General features: G+C 38.8%; 2 protein-coding genes across 3 annotated transcripts in view; both read right to left on the bottom strand.

Annotated features, from left to right (window-relative positions):
- Positions 1-472: 472 nt before the first annotated feature.
- Positions 473-3,316, bottom strand: cox5ab (cytochrome c oxidase subunit 5Ab). Its single transcript, XM_023429609.2, has 5 exons — positions 3,159-3,316; positions 1,346-1,462; positions 1,069-1,190; positions 823-945; positions 473-602 (listed from the first exon to the last, which is right to left on the bottom strand). The coding sequence occupies exons 1-4, from the start codon at positions 3,229-3,231 to the stop codon at positions 832-834; spliced, it is 426 nt and encodes a 141-aa protein (XP_023285377.1). The 5' UTR covers positions 3,232-3,316; the 3' UTR covers positions 473-602; positions 823-831.
- A 2,926-nt stretch (positions 3,317-6,242) lies between these two features.
- The window catches only part of LOC111672289 (synaptosomal-associated protein 25-A-like), a 38,928-nt gene continuing 25,171 nt past the window's right edge, over positions 6,243-19,999 (bottom strand). The window contains exons 5-8 of one of the 2 annotated variants that reach the window (XM_023429685.2): positions 14,283-14,400; positions 10,222-10,341; positions 8,616-8,760; positions 6,243-7,723 (exon numbers count right to left, since the gene is read on the bottom strand). In XM_023429685.2, coding sequence (XP_023285453.1) covers positions 7,655-7,723; positions 8,616-8,760; positions 10,222-10,341; positions 14,283-14,400 — 452 coding nt within the window. In that variant the 3' untranslated portion in view covers positions 6,243-7,654. Of the gene's footprint in view, positions 7,724-8,615; positions 8,761-10,221; positions 10,342-13,937; positions 14,056-14,282; positions 14,401-19,999 lie in introns of both variants that reach the window. The other variant, XM_023429684.2, reaches the window with a different exon arrangement.

The raw sequence follows: 19,999 nt of genomic DNA, 5'->3' as shown, positions 1-19,999 counted from the left end.
GGACAGCATTCATCAACCTCGTTTTGTTCTTTGACCTTGACCACTACTTGCTCCTTTGCAAAAAGGTATTTTGCATTTGTGAAATGCAGATAACATCACCACTGTCCAAAATCTGCAGCACTGGTTGCCATTTTACTTTTCATTGTGTGAGCATCCATTACAACAGTGCTACTGTTTTAGTCACTGAACCTGAGACAAACTGGTCATGGTTTGTTTATACAGTTTTTAACACACCTACACATACATACTGTATATGCACTATTTTTGACAGCAAGAGAAGCAAAGGTGGACCTACTAACATTAACAATGGCTTTATTCTATTTAAGGAGCTTTGCAAGCCATGCCAGTGAAGATGTATAACATTGAATGCAACTGTCAATAGTAATTCAGTCTGCTGTAAAAATAACTGTCAGGTACAGATTAAAAAACATTCAATGATTTACCAGGAAAGGAAAAAAACTGACACACATCCTTCGGTTATTGGTTTTCTTTATTAGGTCCACCATTTTGTACACAACAGGACAGCATGGATTTAATCAACAATATAGACATTTTTGACAGGAGAGAATCAGGAGAGCTCATCTCTTTATACATGAAATGACCTGAGGACAGAGGGGGAAAAAAAGAGATTTTTTTCAGCTCTAAGCAAGTAATATGCAATATAACCCATGATCTACTGTACACAGAGCCAGCCAGCATACATATGTAGCGTGTGGAGCAGTACTGGACAGCATCAGTACTTCTGGCTGAAGTAATTATATCTTTAAAGCCACAATCACATGCCCAAGTAACACGTAGGAGTGTGGTATAGTGCAGTCTCACCTTGACAGTCTATAACTTGTCAATGCCCAGCTCTTCTGGTGTTGAGATGCCGAGTTCTGTCAGGGTGGGCTTGAGTTCTTGGATCACGTAGGGATAGATGTCTTTGCGGGGGCCTGCTTTGTCCTGCGAAACAACACACAAAAAAATTTCAACTACAAAAGAGGAGCATTTTATCACAGGCAGTACTTGATGAAACTTGAAGGTTATGCATTCCCTAAGCAAACCTATAAAGGGAGTGTCGCTCACCTTGACAGCCTCAAGGATGCGGATGGCGCTGGCCAGGTCATTCAGTCTCCGGCAAGCTCTTAGTGCTGAATCCAGGATCTTGGGCTCAGGTACCAGGTCATACCCAATCAGGGTGTTCATGCCTTAAAGTTGAAATTATAAATTATAATAATAATACATTATAAATTATAAAGCCCCATTATGTCACAGGAACAGTTATATAATAAACATACGAAATTGGAAACTGGAACCAAAACAATGACCAAACTGAGGAAATGATAAATAACACGTCAGTCACCTTTCCTCAGTTCCCAGGCATCTATGTCGGGCTTGCTAAAGTAAGTGACCCAGCGGGCATCAAACTCCTCGTCTGTCTCCACTTTGGCATGAGAGTAACATCTGGAGGCCAATGGAGCTGAAAAACATTAGACAGAATATTTATTTTTATAATATTTATTATGCTAGACTATTCTTATATATATTATCATGAATAAGGTCAAAATTCAATTATAAAGGCATAAAAAAATTAAAACTTAGGATACAAAGTATAAATTGTGTAACAAGTTTGACTGTCATTAAGAAAAGTAAGGCTTAGTATCACTTGAAACCTTTAAACACAACTGCTAATATGTCGTTTTAATTTTAGTAATGACTCCGCCCCTTTTTCTTATCTAACCAAAAAAGCCACATTTCTGAAAAGTTGTCTAAAACTGGCAGCACAACAACTTTGTTCAAACAAAACCAGTATATATCTTGTGTAAAAATAAGTACATACGATTATGAATGATTTTTGGTACGTTATGGCTTCTGATACTTGCTGCTACAGACTCATTTGATTGGGTACTTAAGGTACCCACGTTCAATGCCAAGCCCAAAAGAGAACTGTGAAAAATTTGAAGATAGAATGAAGGACAGATCAAGATTTAAAAAAAATGTGATAATAACATCAAATCTTCTGACAGTGATAAGTCATGAATCTACAGTGTTTGTAATTATTGACTGTGATAACCTCACATCAAATGGGTGAATCATGTGGAAAATCCAATGTATTCAAAAAGCTTTTGAGTCACATTGTACACATTGCTTTCATATCAGTCAGTGAGCAAAGCAACATGAGGTAACATCTATATTAAATATGGAACAGAGATTGTGTCTCTGTGGTTACATGCCCAGTAGTGATTATTTAGTACATTAAGGACTAAATTAATATCAGGTAGCACAACAACATTTATAGCTACAATCATCAGGGTAGTGATATTGTGGGTCTGTAAATCTCATTTAGAAGATAATGGACTATAAACTTGCCGCAATGCTTGAGGTTGCAGTGTTTAGAGTGTTTAGTCATGTGACCTCCACATCACATCCGTTTCAACCAACTTGAAATTGAAAAATGAAACCAATGCAAATTATGTCAGTGAGTGGAGTACATAATATCCAAATTCATTTTTTAAAATCTAATTTCCTCAACAAATCACATTGTCACTAACAACTCATCTTATTCGCATCACGTTTTTTAAATGAAAAATATACATACAGTTTCTTCGCACTAACAAGAGTGGAATGCACCTTATCGAGTGTAACCTAGACTACACACATACCCAATGCGCAAGCTAAGCAATGATGACCTAACCAGAGCAGTTCGGGAAAGTTAGTATGGGAGACTAATAAAATCAAAATAACTCGCATACTAAATCATTAAAAATCTATGTGTAAGTTTTAAATATGGCTTCTAAAATTCCAATATTTCATATGGTTCGAGTTAGCGTTTCAATGTGTTGATATCAGCTGCGCATAAACTGCGGCCACTGACACCCGTGAACTAACTACATAGGGTCATCACAAGGTCGTGACTTTTTTTTTTAAACTAAAATTCATTTCGCGCCTCTTCTGTTAAAATACTCTACAAAAGGTGGAGGTTGAAGAAAATATTCATTTCAAGCCCACAAAGCCAGCTACTCATAAAAATCATTCAATGTCACCCTGCGTTAGCTTTTACTCCACACACATCTGAAGCTAAGCTAGGCAGCTAGCCGGGGAAGCTTAATTTGGTAATTTTTATTACAGAGATTATTTACTTTCACGGCCGGCAGTTAGACAGCAGACAGTCCTACCTGAGTAAAAGGGTTGTGACCGAGCCAGGCTCCGGGCCCCTGTGGCAGACAGTCGGAAGACGGCTCGGAACATGGTACCGCAGCGGATGCTAACCGTCCCTTGTGCTAAAGAGGGCGACTCTGGACGGACAAACACGAAGAGGGAGACAAGAGTCACGTGACTGGCGGAGGGAGCCGAATCCTCTACGTTCAAGCTGTTGATAGGTCCGTTTCCGGAACATGGTACTGTAAGTGAGAAACTGTTTTGGTTTTGACCTTTTGACAAACTGTCTTCAATACATAAACCATTTAATCTTGTAATGATAATTTTAAGTGTTTGCTAAACATTGCTTCAGGACTCTTCAGGACAAACTTCACACATCTATAATTATTTATTAAGGCTCAGTAATTGATTTAGTATTATATTGCCAGAAAGGGGTTTGGTTTGGACCTTTTTGAGACTAAATGGCCTCCAGTTGTGGCAGCGTCCATAATTTTGTTTGTCGCGAAGAGATCAAAGTTTTATTTTTCTTTCTTTCTATTCTTTTTTTAATCACACTCACATTCACACTTGAACTTAAAAAAAGAGTCAAATTCAAGGCAGCAGGGACGAAAATATCCTGACTTTCAGCCCCACACTTCCGATAATGCATCTTTCATTAGACCCTTAATTACTGACTGATAAACCACCACATCATTTAGACTCCACACTTACGACACAGGCTTTCTTTTACAAAATTTGAAGTCTTCTGCTAAAACTGACATAAATTTCTAAAACTTCAGAAAGTTTCTACAGAGACACAAAAGACAATACACAACACTTCTCACAAGCTTTACTCTCAATGATGAGTAAACTGAATTGAATCTGTAAAATTGGTGGAGTGCCCCTTTAGTTGGCCCAGCTAGTCAGAAGATACGGTAGATAGGCATATATTACCAGCAGAGGGAGCTCTTGATTTAAAAATGTACTCTTGCCCTCAGTGAGCAACAAAGCAAGTTTCTTTGATTTATTGGTCCAATACAAATAACTTTTATAACAAGTTCACGTGAGGAGCAGAAGAACTGACAAATCCCATTCCAAAACATGACATTACAATTTTAGGGGGGAAATCATTTTTTATTTATTAAACCACAAACAATCATACATGTAAGATTTTTTCTTAACATTGATAACACCGGATAAAAATATTAATCAATTTTATTTAACTCTGTGTATATGCACACACATGAAATACGTGTGCAGGGGCAGAGTAATGGGTGTACCCAAGGTATAGCGGATTACCCTGTGGTGTGTATCTGTTGTTGATTCAACTTGCTTGTGTGTGTGTGTGTGTGTGTGTGTGTGTGTGTGTGTGTGTGTGTGTGTGTGTGTGTGTGTGTGTGTTCCTCATGACGTGGTAAACGCTAATCCGCCCTAAGCCCAGCGCACCACAGTAGATATCCATTAGTGTAATATGCTGCTGCACATCTTTCCCTCTCTGTCTCTGTCTCTGCCTGTCTCTTTCTCTCCCTATCTGTCTTGTATTTTATTCCATACCCACTATACACTAGTGCTTGATATATGTGTGTGTTGACGCTGCATATTTTAGGTATTTAGTTCGAGTGTCAGAGCGTCTTAAAACCAGTAGTTAGGGATAAGCTTCCTGATCTCTGACCTCTCTGTGGAACAGCGCAGGAAAAACACATTTTCGTCAATTGGATGAAAACAGTGTAACATTATTTTACATTTATGTTCCCTTGTGAATTGTGAAGTTATTACTATAGTAATATAACCTACAAAAAAGTTCAACTTAAAGCTTGTGACATCTTCTTTTTCTTATGTAAAGCTGTAGGTCATGTGACTGTGTGTGGAGGATAAAGATTGAACTAACAACTGTCGCCCGTCAGTCAGTGAAGGAATTTACTGTTATAACACAAAAGAGATATCAATCACATTTGACAGAAATGAGAAAATTCAACATAACATGAGACAAGTATTGAGTACACATATGATAAAACCTCTTTTATTTTTCTCAAATCTTTTTAAAAAAGTAGTGCCTCATGGTTCCAATGTATGTCCTTTGCCAAATCATCATCTCCTGTTTACTTGATACTTAATCAATACTCTGTCACATAGAAGTGAAAAATCCAATTCTATTGACCACCATTTGCTTTATTTCTTATTTTTTAACCACCGCTCTGTCACGTGGTCCTTTTAAGATCACAAGAATAATTGTTATATTGCAGGCACTGCACATCTGATCTTGCTTTCATAGTTTTGTTGCTTTTTGAGGCATCTGAAGCCAATTCTACTGTTGCAGTCATCGTATATCAATCTAGATAATGGTATCTATGTAGGCCTACAGAATGAATATATGTTGTTAACAACTGAAACTACAAAACATTTTGGGCCATTAAAGGAAAGGAATGATTTTTTATTTTACCATTGCTTCTCTACTGTAATCGAACCCCCTTTTGGCCAGCCCCACCCTCTTTTTCTTTCATCCTGACCCCTGTGAAGGCACACCCAGGGAATGCTTTCGTCAGGAAGCCACCACATACACAGTGCATGTGCAAAAAGCCAAGGGCAGTGGTGTCACCCAGTGTTCACACAGCGACAACGTCATCGTGGATAAACGTCTTGAATCAAGAATCACCATGGTCACACTCAAGCAGCTATTGTGTACAAAACCAAACCTGACATTCCAGCAGTTTCCCATGAATATCATGGTATTTCTTTTTTTTTTTTTTTCAATTTACCTGTGAACAAGAAGGCACTTTTTGCAATGAAATGGCATGTGATGTTTTTGGATTATATTTAGTCAAAATTTTGTATCACATGTAAATTGTCAACTTAATAATTTTTCACAAAGTAGTTTGAACTTCTTTTTCTAAGTAGCTTTAGTGAACCAAACTAGATATTTCCCTAGAGAAGCTTTGCTGTAGCTCAACCTCCCCCAGCATGGAGTAATTGGTAGCTTTCAAAGCAGCTTCCCTAACACTGGTTGTCATTGCAGTTCAAAATAAAATAACACTGCTGACAATTTGATCTCAAGCATGGTATTGTACCATGACTGCAAACATTTTTCTCCACAATAGTGTAATAAAAATACAAAAGAAGCGTAGTTTGGTTCTATGTTTATCATGGTTTTATTGGCATTTTCCAAGGTATTATTTTACAGTGATGGTCACAGTCTGGAAAGGTAAACAGACATGAAACAAAAAGAGTGGCACTATTGCAGATAAATATGGGCCTCTCCTCTGTGTGGCCTACATATGTAGCATGCGGTTGCCATGTTAGGATATTTCTTGCCTGGAAAAATGAATTATTCAGTGTCTTCTAGCAGTGGATGGACATGCATAACACTTAATGCGGTACTTGATATTGCTAGGGTTGAATCACGGGTAAAGCAGTCTGACCTGGTATGTGTGTGTATAACTTTGCCGAACAGTTGGATTGGTTGCTGCTGAACTATGACCTTGAAGCAAAGCTCCACCTCCTTTCATTATCAATCACAAAGTTAGCTGTTACGATTAATGCCCAATAATTTGTCTGTTAAACAAGAGTCCCATCAATCATGCTGTTCAGACCACATACAAACGCAGTGTTTCGCACAGACACTGAGCCTTATGATACAAATATGAAGTGTCAGTAATCAATTCAAAATTCAACCCTTGCTTTTGAATGGTTAGATTTAGCTCCCTGAGGAAAAAGTATATACTATACAGTATATGGCATCAAACTGTTTTAATGCTGCTCCATTAGTAGAGTTGGGGAAAGACTGGTGCACTAACAGTCATGACTAAAAAGTTCATATTTTCATTCAAATGGCTCAAATACTTGCAAATACTTCACTGAGTATCCATGGTCTACTATGTTATTAAGATCTGAGTGGCTCCACATCTACATTAAATAACTGTATTCAAACAACGGCCTTGGTTACAAGCTGTGCATGTTGCATGTTCACTATATTAACAACAAATCACTGTGGCTTTATCATGTACCATCACGACATCTTAACGGATGAATACACAATGTGTCTCACATGGACAACATCAGATTACTGACATGAGGGGGGGCATCATGGAACAAGGTGTACATACAGTTTATATTACACGCAGACTTAAAAAAAAAGAGTGATGAAGAACACAGGACAAGTGATCTAAATCAATTAAGCCATTTAAGAAGCACTATGTACAGTATGGAGAGAGTTTGAGTGGACGTTGTGTGACAGAACTATTATTTCTTAACAAAATCAAAAGAGTGACAACACAGAACAACACTGACAATAAGGGGAGGGAAGGGACTGAGGGGAAGGGATGGTCAGGAATGGGGGTGGGGGGCAGAAGGATGTATGATATGTGCATGTGTACAAACTTCTACAAGTATCACAATAAAAGCATGATATTGCAGCGCCTGCTGTTGAGCCAAGGAAGTGGGCGCTGTTGGTGTTGGGGGTCGGGCTGGGTTTGGTTGGTGTTGTTATTTTTAGGGTGCCTGGGGTTAAACGGGGATGAAAGCACTTTTTCACTGCAGTTTAGCCACTGCCCAACATCTTTGTCGCACGCTGGTTGGCCTCGTCAATCCTGGTCTTGTTGGAATCAGCCTGAAAGGAAAAAAAAGACGGGTTCTTACTCCGCTCAGGTAACAGTTGGAAAAGTGGTCAAACCAGTGCTAGATGGTGGAGATGAGAAACTTTTATAAAAACATACATACTGATGGACAAATGATGTTTAACCCTGATTTTGTCCATTGGCATGTGAACCAGATTTTCTCCATTAGTGTGTCAAACCCAGGCGTAATCTGCTCTAAATCAGCACCGCTGCATTCACTGTCACATTACCTAATGCTAAACATGTAAACCACACCAAATATCAGCTAAATGCTATACTCTCTACTGTATATTAGCAACATTTTTTCTAGTCTGTTACCTTTCGTTTACTTAGTTTACCTGTAATTCTTACAATACAGTGTCACAACTACACTTTCTTGCATAACTAAATGTATAAATTTGACCACACCTCTGTTTGCCCTCATAGCTTTTCACACCTTCTCCTAGCATTAATATAAATGGGCCCTTAAATGGTTATTTCACTGAATAGTCTTGAAAATCTTGTGCACTTTGCAGCGTCTTAATTTTCTAGTTTCATCAATACAAATACATAAATACAGCAAATCTGTACTTGTATTTCCTCCTTGAGCCTCACATTGTATCGGGCTGTTGTCCCATGTTGCCAATATTTTGGAGCATCACAGTTTTACCTATAAACTCTGTTGCCACTGTCTTTGTCCAACTTTGGATTCAACTGTAATTTTCTGCTCCAACAACTAGTAGAGGTTGTTGCCTAGTAACAACTGACTTGTTTCCATCAATGACTATGAATTCAAAATAGCGAGGAGTAGTACATAAGAGTCATTCATTTCTCTAAAAAATACTGCAAACACTCCCTGATCTTCTCCATGGCGGTGGTATACATGTAGGGCTCATTGTGCAGTACCTTGTCCATGACCCTGTCAATCTGGCGGTTCTGGGTGTCAATCTCCTGGCCCATGTCCAAGGCCATGTGACGCAGATTGCCAATGATGCCGCCCACCTGCTCCAGATTCTCATCCATCTCATTCTCCCGGGCATCATCTGTTACCCTACAGCACACAGGGTGAGGAAGTGGGACTAATTAATGGCCATAGATTACGTGGTAGATACTGTTGTGACCTGTTGGATTGTGCCCAAAAGCACAAGCACCACAAAACTGTATAACTGTATAACGCATGCAATGTAAGATGGAGGCCATATTGGACAATACCAACCATCCTCTCCACAACATTCTGGCAGGACAGAGAAGCAGCTACAGCTGCAGCAAACATCTCATCTCACTGCGCTGCAGAACAGAGAGGTTCAGGAGATCCTTTGTTCCCACTGCCATCAGGCTATACAACACCTCAGCCAAAGGATGTGGACTAATCTAAGTATTATTATTGCTTATTCATTATTAACTGTTTTTATTATTATATTATCAACAATGGGATAATGGACACATGAATTTCCCCTAGAGGATATATAAAGTATCTATCTATCTATCTATCTATCTATCTATCTATCTATCTATCTATCTATAGTACAGTACAGAACGGGACAAGTAGATACAATATGTTTTAAATGAATTCCTGGACATCAGTAAAACAAGTCAGTATCTTTCTTTTTCAGATATTAGGACATTTAAGGATGAAACAATAAGGGATACTGGCTACTCATTAAAATGTATTTATCTATCACATGGCCTACTCTGTCTCATTCATGTTATAGGTTGGCTGAAGAGTCAGTACCATGGACAGCACCTTACATGACTGAGAGAGTCCTGTTTTCAAGGAACCAAAAAAACAGACGAAAGCACCCTGTTACCCCAATGCACTCAGATCCATATGACTTGAATTATATTTTATAATTTTATACTGTGATTCCCAACTAGAGGGTCAGGACCCCTCCACTGGGTCGCAAGATGATTCAAATGAAGCTCTGCTAAACAAATTTGAATTCTTTTTTGTTGGATGTATCTCTAATTGTTGTTTTTTTTTGTAAAGAGTTTTACCTTTTCAGGTTTTGTTGAAGGTCACACACAAAAAGGTTGGAAAGTAGTGAAATAACATCAGGTTTATACAGTATATCCAAATTTGTTCCAGTGGTAACTCTTTTTTTCTAAATATGAAACAACTACTTCGCCTTATTGAACTCATTGTTGCAAACTGAGCTGAATGTGTCCTGGTACCTCTGGGAATTCCTTCACTCTGTTAGCTTAGAAATGTTACAGTACATTGAGATACAATTTCATCCATTCCCAAGGGGAAACTGTATTGTTCCTGCAGCAAACTATCACTAACTGACATGCTGTCCATAATGATGGTGAAATATTTATTTAAAAGTCAAAATGGGCGATCTATTCCAGGATAAGTCTCATATAACATTATATAAACATTATCACCTACTCAAATATGCACAAACACACAAACATTTACGACCTCTCACACACACGCACAAACAAACAATAATGCCAGCTACACGCATACAGAGGGGCACACGCAGGCCAACACCTATACACACGCACTTACCTGCGAATGAAGCCCCCACTGATGGCCATCTGTTCACGCTCGTCCACCACTCGAGCCCCTGGCTGGCTGTTCACCACTCCATCCTGGTTCGATCCCCAGGCCTGGCCCCCACCCTTAATCCTACCACACACACATTTCAGTCAGGGCCAATGGAACTGTTGTATTGAGTGTTTGTTTTTGTATTTGTTTGTGTACAGGTATGTGTGCGCACTTGTTTGCTTGTTTGTGAATGTAGCAAAGATTAGGTGCACTGTGGGTGTGCTTATAAGTGTACAGTATGTTGGCCACTGTGTGTGACACTGTGTGGGTGTGTGGGTGTGTGTGGGTGTGTGTGCACTGGAGTGTGACTGTGTATATGCATGTCTATGTAAGTGCATGTTTTCTAGCGATTTACTATAAAAAACATATACATTAATATATGTTTAGAAAGCATTGGATCGTATGGTTTCAAGCCATTTAGCTACTAAAAGCAACATGCCACGTATGATAAAAGGCACATACATGCACTTGCAGTCTGTTAGTGAATAATTGATCTAACATGCAGATCAATTCAATCTGAGCACGATAAGTTCACATGTGGCTTGTGTTAGAAAGTAATTAAGACTTAAAAACACTCTCCCACAAGCACATAGAGAAGAGCACAAACACAGTAACCAGACTCCAGACAGAGGAGACACAAACACACACATACATATAAACATGCAGAGTGAGAGGACATGCAAGGCAGACACATAGTACACAATGTTTGACATGGGCAGGGAAAACACTTAGAGAGGAACAGGATCAGACACATGTTGTATCTATTAAAAGAAAACCAAATAGTTAGATCCATTGTGGAAAACCAACCAAAGAACATTTTGCATGCAAGACTAAGTGATACAGTAGCTGTGATGAGCCCTTCATTTCATCTGGATGGATAGATCTGTAGGATGATACACTGTATACAGTCAAATAGTCAAATGTAATTCTTAGCATTGTTTTATTATGCTTGAAGTACCTTATGGGTGGGAGACACCACTAGGGACAATACGATGGCTGTCTAAATACACAGTTTAAAAGCTGATTTTGTTCACTTTTCAATGAAGGAAAACTATTGTATGTAGCAGTATTGTCTTGAGGTGGTAAATCACACCCATTCTGTGCTCCAGACAGTTTATAACAACAAGCAAGAATTATCTTTATTATGCTATTTGACCCAGGGCCGCCATAAAAAAGAGTCAGATGAAACACATGACATAACCACGGGATTACATAACAAGTGGTTTGTGACAGGGATGACCAAAGAGCTATAGAACAGACAAGATCTGAACCCTGGAAGCAGGACCAAAATGGACCAAATGGAGGCAGCAAACCCCAAATATACCTTCATACAGAAAACGAAAAGTTCAGTCCAAAATCAGGAAGTAACTAGTAAAACAGATTAGTTACACATTGTAACCATTGTAACTACACTATTGTCAACATCCTGCTCATGATAATCCTGTTTTGGACAAAATAATAATTTGATGTGCCGAATTTAATCTCCAGAATGTTTATAAAAATTATTGTGATACACACTGAAGGCAAGGAAGTACCACAATTTTGCTTTCTAGGTCAGATGTAAAATAGAAAATCATATATCTATCTATAGAATTGTTTTGGGTCTGTTTGCCTTTTCTCAAAAACCACATTTTATACTAATACCCGACAATAATATAAATATTACATATAGTGTATCCCATGTATCATTATGTATCAAATCATTATGACCTCACTTAATTCATTCCCAGAAGATTGAATGAGAAATATGTTGCTGCGAACCCAACACAAAATATGCAAAATAGCCATTTCTGTCTTGGTTTGTCAGCCACTTGTGTTTTCTATAGCTCTGAGATAAACAACTGTATACAGTACATGTATTGGTCCCAGAGTATAGTATGCTCAGACATGACTCAGTGGCCATAGTTTGGCTGTGAAGGTCCAGAGAACAGATCACACAGGAGTTTGGCAAAACTGGTATGAAAAGTCCATCTTCTTAACAAAGCCACAAATACAGGGTTTCAGAGCTTTGACATTAACATGGTATTACCCGATGTAGAGTGTGATTATAAAAACGTTTGCCTAACTCATGCATGATATTTCATTCTGTAGGACAGTCCTGAGGGAGGAGAGGGAAGAGGCTCCAAGGCATCTTTAGTTTACCAGTTATCTGAGGTTCATACGGCACAGTTGGTGTGTTAAAGAGTAAGTTGGGTATTTTAGTAGCTCTCATTTCTTTAAAATGCATCTTTATTCTAATTATAAGGTTTGTGTACTGGAATAGGTCATGAAATAAATAAAATGTTGCATCACCTTCACATCTGTTAACAGAGCAGAGAACACCCTGAACTATATTAAGCCTTACTTACAATTTAACCACTGTGTACTGCCTGAAAAATGTATAGAAAATATTATACATCAAGAATAAAAAAATCAATCATTGCACCTAACTTGGGCCCAAAAAAAAAATTATACTTAAAGGGATAGTTTTGTTCATTTGACTTCCTGTAGAGAGTTTAATGAGTGGACACCACTGCCATGTAAATATGAAGCTACACAAGCAGCTAGTTAGCTTAGCTTCTCACAACAAATGGAAACAGGGGGAAACACCAAGCCTGTCAAAGCACTGTCCAAATTAATCAAACAGCTCCCCTAAAGATAGTGCAGCTCATAACCCCCTGGAAAATTGCTATGTTTAGTTTTTATATTAAACAAGCACAATTTAATTTGCTTAATTAATTCATGAGCTTTCGAGGTGATGGCAGGAGTATCTTGTTAGCTTTGGACAGAGCTAGCTGGCTATCTGTTTCCCCTGTTTCTCAGCCAATCGTCTGCCACCTCCTCCAGCAGACATGTGGTATCAATCTTCTCATCCAACTCTCTGCAAAAAAGCAAATTAGCATATTTCTGAAATGTTGAACTATAACTTTAAAATAGGCATCTGATCTGAATGATCATTCAGATTGCTTGGCTACAAGTACCAGTTGTGTAATATACTGTACTGCCACATACTTGATTAAAATAACAGCCAGTTTCTCAAATGTAATGCAAAATAAATCAGGAGCATGCTTTGCATCTCTTAAATTCCAGGAACTAAGAGTCTTAATGAAACATTTCATTTAAAATCAGATACTTTTCTTTGAATGCACCGCAAGAGATCCATGTAAATACCAACGTTAATAGAGTTATAAATGGCCACAAAATAAAAAATTTAGTAGAGAAGTTGGCTAGTTGATTTACTCTTTGCTTGGACTTTGTACACAGCATGCCTCATGCTGCAGGGTGTTAGGGTGGGTGCTCGGGTGGGGTTCAGGGGTATGGTGGGTGCTGTGGCCAGATCCCTGCTGATGCTGCTACCTGCTGGAAGAGAATCTCTCATCCAATGTGGAATGAAGGGCTTTTGAAGACACCAGCCAAGGAGGCTGGAGAGCAAATAAAGTGGCAGTCGGACCTGTTGTGCATGTGTGTTTTGTTCATGCACGCACACAATGTTTCACTCAATCCAGTCTCAACTTCAGCACACCCACACGTGCATGCAGTGCTGGTGCCTGTTCAGAGAGTGTGCTGTTGTGGCTATGGGCCTGACTGCTCACACCACAGGTCACCATGCTCTATACACCAGAAGCAGGCAGACGGATAGAGAGGCAGGTAGGCGGTCACTGAAACACATGTAGTCAGGCGACACAGGCAGCACCTACTTGTTACAGGGACATGAACATAGACCACAGAACTGTCCTAGATTGTTCAAATTCTTTTCTGCATCCTTCATGTCCTTATTGATTTGGTCCATCCCCTCCTCGATGCGCTCCAGTTGTTCTGATTACCAACACATTGTCATTTTTCCCAGCAAAAGAACGAAAGCACGTGAGAAGAGAAGAGAGGAGGAAGAAGTCGCAGGTGGAAGGAAGGGAGGGGAGTAGAAAGGGGAAACAAAGGAGAAGAGACAAAAAAAAGACATTGACTGTGACAAGAGAGACATCAGACATCACCACCACCACCAGCACTGGACAGGCAAGAGCGTGGGGCTCCTGGCCGGTACCTACTTTTTAATACATGGGCATATCAGACCACAGCATTGTCCTAAATCTTTTAAATCTTTCTCGGCCTCCTTCAGGTCTGCGTTCACCTTGTTCATGCCCTCCTCCACACGATCAAGTTGTTCTGGTAAGGACAAAGGCATGAGAGCAGTGAAATAAGATTGACTGGTTTGTTTATTTTTTGAGGGTTGGCGCTCTAGATGCTACAGTGCAAGAGGCAACATATTTTGTCTAGATGCAGAAGGCAAAGAAGGCAACAAGCACGAAGATTACCTGGGTATTACCTGGGTATTACTGTTGACACGCTTTTGCTTTGCATGTGATTTTTTTCCCCTATGGATTCTACATTTTGTTTCCTACCTCCATCCAGAGGAATGTATTTCTTTTCTGAGTATTTCATCTGAGCGGCAGAGGCAGTATGCTTCATCCAGCTGTATCTGTGCACGACTGTATGAATACTACTGCATACCAGTGAGAGCAGAGAGAGACGACACAGAGAGAAATCCAAGACTGTCCTGATGATACAAAGTTTAGAGGAACACCACACACACAGAAACTAGCTCATGAAGATGTGACAGCCCTCAAAGACAAACGAATGAACGAGCAGCTAATCAATAAACAAATCATGAAATGAATGTAATGGAAAGCATCATTCAGGCACATGAAGTCATGCGCGTTTCCTTACTCAGGTGGTCAATAAGGCACCGAGCTATAAAAAGGCTCTGATTCAAGGTCAGATCCTCTCTGTGGCTGGTTAATGGTTATAGGACATGGACGGCAATAATCTCCATCAGGGGAAAAGGCCCATTTTGTCCTCCAAGAGAAACTCTTAAGATTTGATTAGTCACACTGTAGTGCAGAGGACTCCGATGACCATAGAACACAGGTTCAGGTGCTGCAGCTGCTAATAATTAGTTGAACTCATTAACAACATCTGATGGTAAATTACAACCTTGGCTTACCTTGTCTGTCATCAGTGGTGAATGTAACCAAGTACATTCACTCAAGTTCGATTTGAGGTAGTCAGACTTCACTTGTTGATCATTTAAGAGCAATTTGCAGATAATACTTCTGTTTTTTTACTTAAAAGCTCTGCACACGCTCACAGCTGTTTGTACTTATCCTGCCTGATCAGACTCATTTGATCTGGGAAGCAACAAACAATAAGTTGTGTCATTTCATACAGATACAGAGCCTCAATAAACAGGGGGTAGACACTATCAGCTACAGAACATGGAACTGGAAAACTACATGTTCCTCACTAAACGTCTTCTCTGTGTTTTATCTTCCTCTCTGCAACAGTGGACTTCACTTTCTACATAACCAACATCCTAACTATAACCAGCAGGGAGGGAAGGAGTCAGTCTACCAGTGCTCTGAAAATACAAGGAACAAATGTTTCATAAAGATGACTACATTAGTCAGGTAAGTCAGAGAAGGAGGAACGTGAGAGGGAGAGAGAGTGAGAGAGAAAGGCATTGTTTATCTCCTTGCCTTTGCACAGCCAGGCCAGACTTAACAACCTGCCTCCTCCCTTTCATCTGAGGATTACAGGGCTGAGGGCCTCCCCTCCTCCCTCCTCCCTCCTCCCTCCTCCCTCCTCCCTCCTGGACCGTGAGTCAGTCACAGGTTTAACCAGCTAGAAAGAAGGATGACTTAATAGGTGCAATAGGCCTTCTTCACAGCATCAGGAAAAGCACAGGTGTTACTAATAACATTAACAATAGCTCTATTCTATTGAAGTGACGTGACTGAACCTGAAAGTGAAGCAGCTAAAGGGAAATCAGCCATCATTCATTTTATTATTTAAACCACGTTGGCATTAGGCCACAGTTCTGTTTCTACAAGGAAATTCCCATAAAAGCTTTAAAGTATTAAAAATACAGTTTTAAAAGCTGATGGTGAGGCGTGCTCCATTACAGCAATGCTGGTAATAGTAAACCTTGCATTAACTTTCTAATATGCTGCACTCACTGCTTTATTATCCCATTCCTAAAGGGGTGTCATTATACCCACATCAGATATATATTATGATAAAAAGTATTTCTTTAAAAATCTAAAAAATATGCACTGTGCATACAAAAGTACACACTGACTACAGGCCATAAAATGTATTCAAACATTTTGATCCCAGCCAGATCTCCAGTTTAGTTTGTCAGATTTAAATAAAGACCTTCACTTCGTGCTTCACCAGGTTCTGTAAGATATAACTCTTGAAATGCACCAGTCCATCACTTCAATTCACTTTACTTGCAGTGTCATGGAGACGAAAATGAGACACTGATGTATGTTGTTGGCTTGTTGTGTGTCATTGACTGGTATGCAAGTAAATCTATTTTTGGGTTCAACATTGATCCAAGAGAAACAGGAAAAGAGGAGAGTCACTGGGACAAGCTGTGATGCTCTAGTCCAATAAACAAAAAGAAGGAAACCTATGATCTCCAGTTATTAATTTAAGGCAATTAAAATAAATGTATCAACATAAAACAAAAAAAAAAACAATCACACTCCATGTACATCTTCAACCTGCAAGAGCTAAAATCAAACCAACATCTTGTGCCCTGAGCTATGACATCTTGCATGTGTGGGGGCTCACTGACGAGCAGATGCAATTCATCAGCCCTGACTGAGTGTAATTCAGTTCAACACGGACGTAACAGCCAAGCAGGGAGCAACTCATTAGCTGCAGTGAGACCTCCAACACAGGATATACATCACTGCAAGTAACGACAAATCTCCTCCTATGTATGACCTGCGTGTGTGTGTAAAGGACAGCTACCCCCCTGTTTACAGCTCCACAAGACTTCACTGATTACCATGGAAGGATATTACTTACGAGTCTTTTTTTTCTTTGGCAATGTAAGAGGGAATTCTTGATTTAAATAACATGTAAAATATGTCACAGACAAATAAGGTAGAAGCTTTTGTAGTTCAGTATTCACTGCAAACAGGAAGGAGGAGTTGGGAGCGGGAGAAGGAGAAGGAGAAGGATGACTAGAAAGAAGAAAGACGAGAAAGGGCCTCATCATTAATGTAATGGAGGGATCTCCATGCAAATTAACTGAAAAAGCAAAACAAAAAGTGGAGGTCAGGAGATAAAAGCAAAGGGAGCAGGTGCTGGCGAGAAAGAATAGGAACATGAAATAAAGAAAAGAAGAAAAGAGCTAGACAGATGGGGATCAGGTATAGAGGACATTAGCTGAGAGGCAGAGGTAATTTAAATCTGTGAATTGATTGGTGTCCTGTGATAACAGCAGTGAGCTGTGCGCTGTAGCAGCCGTTTCTCCGGGGGAAAAGACAGGACGAAAGAGAGCGCGAAGGGGGGAAACAGGCTATCTGTTCCTTTGACAGGCCAATTAGACTGCTCTTTCACGCATGGAACTAAGTACAGGCCTTCGGTAACACACATACACACACATCTCCAACGCATATTATGAGTAGACGCTCCGCTGCACACAGTAAACGTACCCACAAAACACCAGCCACTTTCATGCGAGTATAAAATGTGAAAAAGTGGAAACATTAGTCTGATTGAACGTAGGAACTTTGTCGCTCTGACCAAGATTTACAGAATAAAAGAGGACTTATAGTATTAAGCTGGCTTGTGCTTAGCAGCTTTTCTCCCTCTCTGTTCATGTTCCAGTCATTCAGTCAAAGTTCATGGTGTCATGTACAGTCTCTCTAAAATATTAAAAGAATCAAACACTTTAAGATACAAAAATGTAATATATATATTGAATTTCAATATATGAAATATATGTACATATAAAATAAAAACATATACGTAAAACTTATATATCAAACCTTTTAGAAATTGGAACAATTTGATATCTCAACATATATGTCCAGCCCATACAAATATGTATGTTTATGTTTTATGTATGTTACATAAATATATATCCCAAACCCATCCCAAAACCTGTCAATATATGTTGATATTATATACAGAGGGTCCAGAAGTCTGAGACCACTTCCCTTGAATGGGAAGATAGACATGTTTAAAATTAATAAGAAATTTATGAGAAACACATATATAAAAGCACATAGAATTTTCATATGTATGTTGTTTTAATAAACTTGCATATACGTTTGGATCAAACATGTATTGTTAACATGGTTGCAACATGTTGTACCATATAAAAATCCATCATATAGATATTTTCATTATATGTACATATACAAATATTTACTATGGGTATTTCATATGTTATAAACGTATATGTCCATATTGCCAGAGGATATATATATGTGATAATAATATATCTCCTTATATATCTGTTGATATAGGGACATATATGTAATATATGACATTTCTGTATGAGTACACGGATTGTGTAAAAATTGAATTCTTCAGTATCAAAACATCCCTCTGTCTGACTTTATATTTCACTGCAAATCAGTGCTCAGCTGCAGCAGCTATTCATAAATCCATTACTTAGTTTAAGCATAAAGTCTTTCCTAAGTATCTTAGTTTCCACTACTTAGTTTCAAACTACTGACTTACTAAATTGGGTTGCATCATTAAAACTAAAGATGTCAGTGATGTGTTAAAGAACATCCAATCAATTAACAGTGTTAACAGGAAGTCAACAGCTGTAGCATAACCTTCAAAAATAAAGATATATTGAACTTGACTGCCAACATTTTGTAAATTTAGGTATAGCTTTGTTTTATTTATATGTGCAAACATGGAGGAATATGTGTATCACAGTTGGTAGTATTTGCGCGGTTGAGACTGAGTGGAAACGTGGTATTGAGGCCAATGTTTTGTAATTATAAGGTACATGGTATTGTCTTTGAGAAATGTAATTTAAAAACTGTGATAAAGTGTCACATCAGATTGTCTTCGATATTCTATACATGTCTTTTACTTTCCTTTCTAAACAAGTCATATTATATTAGCAAGCTAATGTGAGGTTTGGTAGTTCAGCTACACCCAGCAGTTACTGGGTGTAAATATTATCTCAATGTAAACCAAGTTTGTGTGGCACGCCAAATTTTAATTTAGTAAAATATCCACTTAGTAAAAGCTGGTGCAATTAAGCTCTTACAGTCATCAAAGTTGTAATAAGAATGCACTACATTATTACAATATTTTCTGTTACATTAAATTGTACTTTTCTCAAAATCTTTTGTGAAGAACTGGATACTTTTACCTATTCAGGCCCCTGAAAAACGTACAAATGAAGCAATCTGAACAAGAGAAATCAGTGTTTGGTTGAACTGCTCAGAAAGGTCATCACCTCTGATGAAGAGTCACAAATAAAGACTGCTTTATTTGAAGTGATCGGAACCAAGTGATGCCACTTTCTCAGGCTTTAGAAAGCTCCTCCAGAGCAGCAGAAGACATCACACATCTGATCTGGCAGTGGGACTGTGTGAGACTGGTACACTGGCGGACATCTAAAGCCTGTGGAGGGGCCCTTTAATTCTTATTGGAGGATTGAGCCATAAACAGGGCAGAACTGGAGAGGTTGTGGAGGAATATGAGGAAATAGTGCACAAGTTTGTTACCAGTCAATTGTTTTACCTCACAAAAAGTATAGTAGTAAAATATATCAATTACCAGCTGACCTCTGAGTCAGTCAGTCATGTGTCCTGGAAAACATCTCAACCAGGTTTCAGAGAGCAAGGTTAGAAACATTGATTTTAAAGTGGTTCATGTCCTTGTTATACAGTTTAACATACAGCTAAAATATAATCTATAAGATTAATTTAATATA

The sequence above is a fragment of the Seriola lalandi genome, unplaced genomic scaffold, assembly GCF_002814215.2.
Source record: "Seriola lalandi dorsalis isolate HSWRI2012SDOR001 ecotype SW California unplaced genomic scaffold, Sedor1 jcf7180002054898, whole genome shotgun sequence".
In the NCBI taxonomy this organism is placed as follows: domain Eukaryota; kingdom Metazoa; phylum Chordata; class Actinopteri; order Carangiformes; family Carangidae; genus Seriola; species Seriola lalandi.
The sequence above is the reverse complement of the archived record's forward strand: the minus strand, read 5'-3'. Positions and strand labels throughout refer to the sequence as shown.

Excerpts from the sequence above, each read along its gene's own strand:
- cox5ab (XM_023429609.2), bottom strand. The coding sequence starts at position 3,231 with ATGTTCCGAGCCGTCTTCCGACTGTCTGCCACAGGGGCCCGGAGCCTG. Across the intron at positions 1,463-3,158 it reads GTCACAACCCTTTTACTCAG|CTCCATTGGCCTCCAGATGT; the intron begins GTAGGACTGTCT and ends AATGTTTTTCAG. Across the intron at positions 1,191-1,345 it reads TGCCTGGGAACTGAGGAAAG|GCATGAACACCCTGATTGGG; the intron begins GTGACTGACGTG and ends TTCAACTTTAAG.